We start from the raw sequence: 12,049 nt of genomic DNA on the forward strand, positions 1-12,049 counted from the left end.
GCCATGAAGCTTTAAGTGCTCCAGTTGTTCAGGTAAGTGCTAGACCCACAGGTTTCTTGCTATCCTTTACTGATTTTTCACCATTATTCTCCTGATTTTTATATATCATTTGGTAAATTACTAAGTGGTGGGATTGGATGTTCCATTTTATTTGCAGGTGTACATCCTGTAAAGTTGGACGACATGAACTCAACATTTATCCATCAGAGGTGAACTTACTGCTTCAAAGGTTATTAGGCCAAGTAAAAAAAGAAACCAGTTTCTCGTCCTCGCGCGCATCGATTTTGGCCGCCGCATCGATTTTTTTACTATTTACTATTTTCAAAATGGCGCTGAAAATACCAAGAAATTCATAATTTTCGTCCCAGCCCGCTCCCCGCCCGCATCGATTTTCAGTTGCCGCATCGACTTTTTTGATATTTACTATTTTTCGGCCGCCGAAAAAAGATCGACAGTTCACCTACCAGTACCAATCGTGATGTCTCATTTCTAATTACGCCTTGCGTCCTCTACTTAGCTGTAGTATAGCTGTAGCTTCCGTAGTGCGTATGTAATAACGCATGCATTTCATACTGCGAGCTCGGCAAGAAGAAGGAATGACCCACAAAGCAGTCGAACTGTAGTTGGAAGGGCGCGGGCGGCCGCGGCCGCGGGCCTGGGCTGTGATGGATACAGCGCACTCGGTACGTCGTGAACGCGATAGCGGCAACATTTCTTCGAACAATCGCTGATATTCCACGCATATTTCGCGCATTGTTCGTATTTTCCCCGTTTCTCATATTTTAAGCGGATGAATTGTACTGTACAAATGCTTGTGAGGATTGTATCGAGTTTGTATACATGTTCATGTCATTGTGACTATGTGCATGTGTGTGCAGTGTCGAGGTACGGTGCCAGTGCACCGTGGCCGTGCCGGTCGCGTATGGCATGCGTGTCTGCACTGCACTGTCTATGTACCAGGCACCCCCGTACACTCTGCTCTGTAACGTTGCATCTGACGGCGATGACGGATTTGTTCTATTTTGAAGAGAAAATGAATGCGCTTTTCCAGCAAATGTAGAATTATTAAATGGGTGTATCCACAAAATAAATAACTTTTCCATGGATTCTGGTTTGTCTCGTATTTCTGCGGAATACATGTACTTTTCTTTACGATGTAAATTCAAGGACACGGCCGTGAGTCGTATCCCCTGTAGTGTAGTATACAATCATTCATCAAAATGTCGAACATGAAGAAACATCTTTAAAGGTTTAATGCTATAATGCCATATCAGCAAGTATCATTTTGACATCCATCTGCAATTGTACAAGCCAGTTTCCAGTTGAATGTTCTGCAATATATTTGTACTATGAAGAGATGCAGATATATACATACCAGCTGTGTGGACACAAAAAGTCACACTACCAATGATAAATAAATCAGTGTTTTGAATATCATGGAAATTATTTCAGTCGTACATTGGTATTTTGTTGAAAGACATATTTTATACCTGTTTCAATTAATAGCACAATACATCAGAATTGCAAGCTTACACTGGTACCGGGTATCAGAAATGCCATTACAACACTAGGCCTAGATACCATTATTAAGATGGTCATTTTCCCTTGACATCTGTAGTGGAAAGAAAAAGCACATGTATTCCTGCATGTATGAAGTTTCATTTCAAGTATGGTACATATATCTATTTGTTTGAAAAAGCACAGAGTGCAGGCAAGACATACACTTGGGACCTGGTCTCTCATAACACAGCTACCAGAGTGATAGTCATTTCATAAATTGGATATAGAAAATAGTAAAGCCCTCTCTCATTACCTTTCTCAAAATTACCGGACGAGAAACACATATTACTTCCATTTTGACAATCCTCGAAAAAATAGTAAGATATCAAATAGTAAGGACCTCCCTCATCGCCTTGCTCAAAAAACCCGGACGAGAAACTGCTTTCTTTTTTTACTTGGCCTTACATTTAACAACACATACATTGTTAACATTAATAACAAGTACCTATAACCCAAGGAACCCCTAATTTCACACGTGTATGCATGCAGGCAGAAAGAGAATCATGAATCAGTGTAAAAACTGTCAGAGAAGATATCTAAAAATACAGCATGTGATTACAACTTGATGGGTTCTGGTTTAGAGGAGTGTGTCTTCTGCATATTAAACTGATTCCTACTGAGATAATCCCAAGATTGCTGGATGTGACAGTTCATGTGCTATGTGGGAAGAAAAATTTGTTACCTTGATAGTGCAATTTGCAGCTTCATGAATGAATTTCTATGTCGCTTCTATTAGTTATCAATACTTTTTCCATATAATCTTATGGTTTTTGCTCTCCTAGTATACTCTGTACTATATCATATTGTCTCAGCAGCAGGTGAAATTGATGTGATTACATGGGATATTTGTCTTTCTTTAATAGGGGCTGAGTGCTAAAATTTCCACTTTTTCAGCATACAGCTGTAATTCAATCAGCGACACCGGCAGTAAATTTGCTCTCGCTATGGAATTGTGATGTAAATACATTCATGGTAGCATTTTAATACATGCAAGTATAATGTGAGGCAGGCACATACTTGGTATGATGCTAGAAAAAAGAGCATCGAAACTTGTGCTATCCCTCCCTCCCTCTCTTCCCACATGACATCTGACATACGTATCAGATGCTTAAGTGTTGTTACCAAGTGAAAGTCACGTATAACTCAACAGGCATCTGGGCAGATGTTTTGCTATCCCTCTGAGCACTGGATTAATAGTCCATTTACTTGTTGCCCTGTGAAATCCACAGATGCTGTCAGAAACAGCACTGGATGCTGGAGGCTTGTGAAGATGTCAGACCTCATCTATGTTTGGGCATTAAAAAGACAAAGTTATTCGGCTACCCATGTTTCTCCTCTTTTATGTTCCATTCAGCTGAGCTGCTGTCCTCTTTGGCACATATATAAAAAAAAAATCTTATATCCTTATTCTTTATCTAATGTGATTTATATCTTATCAGTTGGTTTTGATTTCTTTACTGCTGCTACTATCTTGTTGTTTCTGTCAATAACCGTAACAAAATGTATGTCAAAACTATGGATTGTTATTTCCATTTAAAGGTATTTATGTCACATTCTTATTATACCCCCGCCAAACGAAGTTTGAAGGGGGTATATAGGAATCAGCGGACGGTCGGTCGGGCGGTCGGTCCGTTGCAAATCTTGCGTCGCGAACTTCTTCCTCAGATTTCAACCGATTCCCATAAAACTTGGCACAGATGTGTGCCTTGGGTTGTAGATGTGCAAGACGTATTTTTTGACAGTACCCAAAAGTACGTTGCCATGGTAACGGCATATTATGGGTAAAAATGGGTACAAATCTTGCGTCGCGAACTACTTCCTCAGTTTTCAACCGATTCCCATAAAACTTGGCACAGATGTGTGCCTTGGGTTGTAGATGTGCAAGACGTATTTTTTGACAGTACCCAAAAGTACGTTGCCATGGTAACGGCATATTATGGGCAAAAATGGGTACAAATCTTGCGTCGCGAACTCCTCCCACAGTTTTTGATCAATTTTTATGAAATTAGGTACAGATGTTCATCTGAATATGTTAATGTGCAAGACACATATTTCCGCAGTGGCAAAAAGTGCGTTGCCATGGTAACGGCATGTTATTGGTAAAATATAGGGCAAAATGCTTCATGGCAAAACTGCTTCATCAGTGTTCTTCCAATTCTCATGGAATTCATATTGAATGTTTGTCTTAGGATATAGGTCAGCATGACACATCTCTTGACAGTTACAAAAAGTATGTTGCCATGGTAACACGCTCACATATTATGAGCCAAAATGATGGAAAATTTTGTGTTGCAAACTACTTCCTCAGTTTTTGCCCAATTTCCATGAAACTTGGTACAGATGTGTGCCTTTGGTTGTAGATGTGCAAGACGCATTTTTCGACAGTACCCGAAAGTACGTTGCCATGGTAACGGCATATTAATGGCAGAAGATCAAGGAAAGATCTTGCGGATTTAACTACTTCCTCAGTTTTTTGACCAAAGCTTATGAAATGTTGTTTTGACCAAAGCTTATGAAATGTTGTTTGGCGGGGGTATAACCAGTCGCTGTAGCGACATTTCTAGTTTCATTTGTCATAAGCTGTATATGGCAATGTTCAAATCACAGATTTATTATGCTTTGCAAAGAATATTTCCTTCTGGTAATGGTATTTCTCAATGAAAGAATTCTTTCGTATAAAAATAGAGATGTTTGAGAGTGCAGTACCATATAGTTATGATGGAAGAGATCATGTGCATTTTTTATACTACTGTGGACACTATCACAGAGTTTGATGGGATTAATGGGGGTATCTTTAAAAATATATTATCAACTCATTACAGTATACAGGGTTTGAGCAGGTGCTTGCTGCAGCCAGAGCATGAAAAGTTTATGCGCACATAAACTGTGTAGGCTTATTCTCTGACCCTATTTCAGTGTAGCATGTCTTGATTTCTAGCCATTTCCCCCCAAATATACCTGTACACATACTGTACATTGTATGTACTAATATGATGCGTGCTGAAGTCAAGGGGCCTAGCTTGAACAGATAGATTATTGTACACATAAGATTAGGCATTTTATTGTTCTGAATGTAGTTGTGCACATTTCTGTGCAGATGAGCCTTGTGTCCATGAAAGCAGGCCAGTACAGTTAGTCTTGCTAAGGTGGCTTGATGTAATGTGCATCCCTTGTGTCTCTGTCACATCTAATAAACCTACCTAGCTACCTTTGACTGAAGGATGTGATCATGGGTGCAAAAAGTGCACAAGGCATTTCATTCCCCCAGTCTTTTATGTCTATGAAACAACAGAATCCTTAAAGCATGTTTTAAGTACAAATTTTTTAATTCAAGCCAAAAGCAACTACACTGATAGGCTATTTTGTGCATGTGTAGAAGGTTTCATCATTATATTTATTACTTTATTCAACCCTAGATTATAGGCCAGATCTCCAGGCCAAGAGACAGTTATTAAAATATTTAGTTTTGCTTTAGAACACATGCCAAAGAAAGCTAGCAAGGCTAAGATTTCTGTGGAAAAAGAAAGTGACATTTAATTACATTACTTGCCTAATTTATAACAAATATATCACGTATACAGATTGTATGAAAATTTCCTGTGTGGCTATTGTCTATTCATGCATTTTCACCTGTCTGTCTCATCTCTTGATACTTCTGCAACAACAGCAGAGGTAGGTAAAATGCAATAGAAAAAGGAAATGTTGAGGTCTATATACACCGGTATTCCCCTCATTTATTCTGCCTTAGACTTTCATAGATCTGTACTTTTTTTTTGCATAGTATGAATTATCACAGGTGTACCACTGTGGCAGACCATGTAAATTGTTGACTTTGATTTGTTGATGAAAGTTCTGATGAACAAACATCGAATACAATCTATGTAATTATATGAGACTGCCAGTAATGTAGAAAACAATACTTGTGAAAAGGTTTCTTGGACGGGTGTAATCACTTACAAGTCACATTCAGTGTAGTTAATTCAACAAAACACAGGTAAATTTGAGCAGCACCAAGTTTACATCCCTCAGAACATCAGGTCACAACTCATGCACAAATGAACTGTAGATAAACTAGTTTATATCAGACATTTCTTTTGCGTTGTTTGCGAATGAATGCACGCAGGGCCCTGAAAAATATAGCCTTTGTTACATGATTGCATCAACTGATGTATCATTACAGGGTGTAAAAACATTTGTGCAAATGTTGTCCCATGAAGCTGGTAGGAATTTTTTAGATAAAAAAGAAAATGTGATATATGATTTTGAGCGTTGCACATGTGTATCTGTCATGTTGCAAAAACAAAATCTCAACATGATGGTGTCCTTTCATGGTACATGTTGTAAGAATACGAAGCATGAGGTCTTTTATTTTCTTTTAAAGAAAATGTGCATCACTTGAAATGAAAAGGGGGGAAAATGGTTGAAATACAATTAAATTGTACACAAAGGTATGTCCTAATGCTGTCATCACTGTTTAATTGGGAGTGAAAAGGGGAATCCCCTTATAAAGAACAAAATCAATTCAACATTTTCAAAGCATGTCACATTATACATTCTGTCTGACACTCGTGTTGAGCTACAACATGTCACACAACACCGTCAATTTTGAAAGACTTCTCATTCTGCCACCTAGTCACAAACTGCACTCAAAAGCTGGAACAGTATCTGTATTATGGCAGTATGACATTCCTATTATGAGAGACTGCAAAGAGGATGGTTATTTGTAAAAACATAACCTGAAGAGCAATATATCAGGGGTAATATGACAATATAATGATAAATTACTTTCCAGCTGAAGAGCAATAAAGATCATGTGTTAACCACAACATTGCCTTGATATTGCATCTGCCTTGTACACACCAGTACCACAATTTTCTCGGACCTGAAGAAATTACATAAATGTACATCAGATTGCACTCTCTTCTGTTACAGAGAATGAAGAGCTCTGATTACCTTGCACATTGGTCTTGAAAAAGAATCTTTCTTTTTTTTTTTTAAATAGAAAATATGTTCAGCTAGTAACAGTTCACATGTAGGATTAACTTTCATAGTATACAGAAATATATTTCACTTTCGTGTAAAAACTCATTTTCATGAGGGTTTGATTTTCATGAATTTTCCAAATCACAGTTGGGCAGCAAATTTTACAACATTTGAAAATATCACCACCTGATCTTGATCACATTAAATTTGCAGAGTGAATGGACAACTCATTAACTACACTTATGATAGCCTTGGTGTCAACTCACTAAAAAACAACATCTCGTGAAAATATCTGTGACCTCGTTCACAAAAATATCTGTACACCAAAATGACAGTTTTTATACACCATGATAATAATGGTAGCAAGAAGTAAGTATTTCAAGGGTAGGAGAATGGTTGTGAGTTCTTGCCAAATAAAACATTCATGAGGCAAAGTGTCATCATTGGTTGATGGATACAGATAGGAATTCTTTAATTTTGTTTTATGTGTGTGTTTTTGTCCAGTATTCCAGATTCCTGTTCTTTTTTTGACGTCTAGACTTAATGGCCCGAATTCAAGAAGGGGGTACAAATGAAACCATGGTTTAAACCATGGAGCACCAAGTGTCGCATGGAATATTTCGTTACGAAATCAGTCATTTCGTTGATGAAATAATTATTTTGTAACGAAATGAACATTTCGTCCACGAAATGATAATTTCATTAACAAAATGGTCATTTTGTCGACGAAATGACCAATTTTGTAACGAAATGTTCCAAGCAAAAAGGCGCTGCATGGTTTTTGTCCATGGTTTAAACCATGGTTTCATTTGTACCGGTACCACCTTTGTGAATTTGGGCCAATAAGAGTAACACTGAAGCACATGTACTGGTGTCCATGGGCAGTGTCATGAGTGTGTAATGACATCCTAGGTATACAGCTGTTTCAATAGAGAGGACAAAAAACAAGCAAAGTACAACCATGTGCATTGCACCACTTTGCACATTATGCATCTAGGATTCTTACCACTACATCCGTGGTATATAAAGTATGAAGATGTCTACTCACCAGATTATGTGCATATAACCACGTAAATGGTATTCAGGCAAATGTACAGTACAGACCGCCAATAGTTTTATTAAGTGCAAACGTGTTCCGTGCCTTATGAAACACTGCTTACTCCAACGTTAACCCGTTGAGGACGAGTCCCGAGTATACTCGGGCAAGTATCTATGGGAAATGCGTGTTGTAGCAAAATCAAACCGTCCTCAACGGGTTAATGCAAAAAGTTAATGTCATGTGTATCTAATATTTGTCATGACCCACAAGCTGTGATATATACTGCATCAAAGTGCCCAGACGTTCATATTGTCAGTTTGGTTATACACAAAGGCATTGCAAAACCTTCATCCATCTTAACTTTGTCCTCCCTTTCAGCCTTTCAAGGCTACATGATGCTATAAAAACCATGCTTTCAGGGTAGATGGACAACAGCATTGTGCATACAAATGGAATGCATGCACAGTCTTTTTCATTGTTTGGAATTATTGTTCTTTTTTCTTCACCCTGCATGGAGAATGCTGACCTGCCCTTCGCTCTCTCTACTCCCCCCTCTCTCCCTCCCTCTCTCTCTTTCCCTACTCTCTTCTGTGTGTGCACAATGTATGTGGATGCAAACGTGTGTGTACGTGCGTGTGTGTATGTGTGTGTGTGTATGTGTGTGTGCTTGTGTGTATGTGTGTGTGTATGTGTGTGTGTATGTGTATGTGTATGTGTATGTGTATGTGTATGTGTATACATGTGAAAGCGTATACAACTGTACTTCATGTAACCATCCGATTCGATTGAACGAAAACTGTATACTTTCAATGATTAGCTTGTACGGTACATGTATCGTTGTATTGTGTTATAAAGTCATATATAATTAATGTATTGTAGTAATGTAACGTAAGTGAGGGGACTGCAATCTATAAGTTCGCTTTTTAGTAGCCCCTCAATTTTCATTTCCATGAAGTTCTTTTAAGAACCAATATGTATTATTATGTTCCAATATATGTAATCATGTCAAAGTGTATTACCTGTGTTTGATTGGAAATGAAAATAAAAAAACATGCATGTTCAGTGTGAAATGAAAAATTGTTGCCGTTGTTCTTATAGATTCTGGCAATTCTCAAAATACTGTACACTGCATCATTTCCAGGCGGTTGATATACATCAGTGTGAATAAAAATGTTTTCTTAGAAACTTGCTTATGAATTGTATCAACAGCTATAAAGCTCTTCTAGTACTACCTACAGTAAAGTGATACATTTGATGGCACAATGAATGATGTACCTGACAAACAACTAGTTTGTACTTATCATCAATGTTTGCGTATGCAAACATTGATGATAAGTATCATACCTTGCAAGTATCATATAAGTATCATACCTTGCAAGCAATCAGCTATTATGTATTTAGATAACAGCTTACATGTTATTACCGGTAAACAAAATAATAGACATTGCAGCAGGAAAAAAAAATCAATCTCCAGCACATTTTATAGAAACTATGGTTAACTTGAGAACAGAAAAAGAATTAAATCCCATGCACAAGATATACACACTCGTAGCTTGTAGCAATGACTCTCTCCATTAGTCAGGTAGATGAAATGGTGTTATCTCAACAAACATCAGTCCAGCAAAAGCATTCCACATCCAGTGTAGATCAGAGTCTGGATACACCCCTTTTTGTGTCCCTTTGTCTATGGAAGCAATTCATGGCATAACAGTGTACGAAATGTATTCATTTTAATATCGTAAAATGCATCAGTCATCCTCACTCCCAATAACACAAAAATATGATAATTCTCTATGCTTCACAGGATATATGGGTTCTATGATGAATGCAAGCGGCGCTATAACATCAAGCTATGGAAAACCTTCACAGACTGTTTCAACTGCCTGCCTATTGGTAAGTTTATATAGGGCTACACACTAACCCATTTTTTCTACTGGTCCAACCTGTCTGTCGGACCAGTAGGTACCCAGTTTTCCCTGTTTTACTGGTCCATTCCTGAAAAAGTTACTGGTCAGGGACCGTCGGACCAGTGCTAGTGTGCAGCATTGGTAAAGCACACCTGGACAACCACTTGTGACAATGTTGCAGTCATAGGGATTTTGATGTAAAGATCTCATGTCCAATTTGTATCACACTGATCCACTTTGCATCATTCCTGAGAGTTGGCAATGTATGCATTTTGCATATCATATGCTTTATCAACTTTGTCATGCTAAACTGTATCACACGGAGAATACATTGATATAATTTGAAACAGAGTTGGAAATAATTTTAACAATCATTGAATTCAGGCACTACATTTGCAGTCAGTAGGAATTCTTTTGTTTTGATATGTTTTCTGGCTAAATGACCAATCTGCATGATGTTAAAGAGATGCTTTACATATATTGCATCCAGACAATTGTGTGGAATGGTGTGTACTGGTTTACTTGTGACTCTGTCCTCTGTCTTCATTGTATGTATGTTGAGTACCTTGTAACCTTGTAATGTGTGCAAAGCTTTGAAGACAAGACAAGAGTTACTACTGATTTGCAATATACAGAGGATGTAGTCTGTGAGAGGAGTTGATTGTATACTCATCTCCTATCATCCATTTGTCATTCAGTGAACCTCAATACTTTGGCAATCATTCTTCATAGTGGTTCTCCTAATTAGGATACATGATTCATGTGATGCTGATTAATCTTTAATTGACACTTGAGAAATAATGCATCACATGAATGCATGCATGCAGATCAGATGACAGAGTGTCTAGAAGATACTTTGGATTCAACAATTCTCACATGCATGAATTAATCATGCGGAAAAGAATGCAGTCCGGAGTTCTTTGATATCATGGTAGACTCTTTATACAGTAATCCCTAGATTGGGGGCCTACAACGATAAGTGATGTCATGACATTACAATGACAGAGAGAAAATATCGAGAATTCCATTATTTTTTATTTTTTTTTTTTTTTTTTTTGGGGGGGGGGATAAAAGTGCACATTTCCATGATTAGTATTTACTGTCGTGTGTATTGGGAAATATTATTCCATCTGCCTTCTGAAGAAGATATAATGTAAAGTGCTCTTTCATTATTAAAAAAAAACAAAAACAAAAACAAAACAAAAATCACCAAACCAAATATGTGGAATTCTCTTGCATAGCATGTTTTCTTTTTGTTTATTATTTGTTATTTTGCATCTGATTGTTTTACTGCTACTGTGGCATCATGGATTGTTGTGGTCTACGTGATACACTGATTACAGCACATAAGTTTAACCAAACCTGAATAAACTTCACATTTTCTCAACTTCCTCTAACTTCACTGATGCATCCTAGTAACTTTTCTGCATTTATGGAATTAATATGAATTATTCAGGATTCTGGTAAATTACTCTTTCAAGTGTACGTACCTACATTGTCAATGCTTCCCTCAACAATGGTCATTTCCCCGATTCTCTGAAGTATGCTCATATAGCTCCAATCCTGAAGTCATCTAAACTGAGTCCGGATGAACTTAGAGCTACAGACCGGTCTCTAATCTTCAGTTCCTCGGAAAGATTATTGAGAGACTCGTGTTGTCACAGTTTCAAGATCACCTTTCAGAGCACAATCTTTACTCTGAGATGCAGTCAGGCTACCGGCCATACCACAGTTGTGAAACTGCCCTGTTAAAAGTCACAGACGATATTCTTCTCTCTCTAGTCAAAGGTGAAGAAGCAATTCTGCTGCTATTAGATTATTCGGCTGCCTTTGACACCTGAGTCATGACGCCCTTCTTTACTAGTCATTTGCACGATAGATTTAGACTTAGTGACACTGCCCTAGAATGGTTCCGTTCCTACCTTACTAAAAGAACCCAGTCTGTCGTCGTTGGTGGTTCTGAGTTACAATTTACCTCCTCTAACTTCGGAGTTCCCCCAGGGTCTGTGATTGGCCCACTGGCCTTTACACTCTTCTCATCTCCATTAGAGGATGTCATCAAGTACCACGACATAATGTGTATGACTTATGCAGACGATACTCAAATTTACCTCGTGTTCAAGAAGCAGCATCAGTCTACTGCTATATACAAATACTCAGTGCATGTGTCTTATTGGACATTAAGAGTTGGTCAGTGGTTGGTTAAATGGTTTGAAGCTAAATGAAAGCAACACAGAATGTTTACATTTCTTAAGCAGGCACAGGATTTCAAGCCCGATTAGTATGGTTTCTTTAGATGATACTCGCATACAATGCTGCACAGATGCAAGGAACTGGGGTGTCATATTTGACCACAATCTGTCTATGAAGACTCATGTGAACATGTGAACTCATGTGTGCAGATCAGCCTCATATGCCCTACACAAATTTCTGACTAAAAGACAACCCAGGGACTCGCTCAGGCACTGGTTATATCTCGCATTGACTTTTGCAACAGTCTCTTGTATGGTCTGCCTGATGCGCAAATCAACAAACTGCAGAGAGTATAAAATTCAGCTGC

The 12,049-nt window shown here is 38.0% G+C and overlaps 1 protein-coding gene across 1 annotated transcript in view; it reads left to right on the forward strand.

Moving 5' to 3' along the window:
• Window positions 1–12,049, forward strand: part of LOC140232051 (uncharacterized) — a 61,932-nt gene that overhangs the window by 14,281 nt on the left and 35,602 nt on the right. Inside the window, exon 4 of the mRNA XM_072312203.1 lies at window positions 9,387–9,475. Coding sequence (XP_072168304.1) covers window positions 9,387–9,475 — 89 coding nt within the window. The remainder of the gene's footprint in view (window positions 1–9,386; window positions 9,476–12,049) is intronic.

The sequence above is a fragment of the Diadema setosum genome, chromosome 8 (assembly GCF_964275005.1).
Source record: "Diadema setosum chromosome 8, eeDiaSeto1, whole genome shotgun sequence".
NCBI lineage: Eukaryota > Metazoa > Echinodermata > Echinoidea > Diadematoida > Diadematidae > Diadema > Diadema setosum.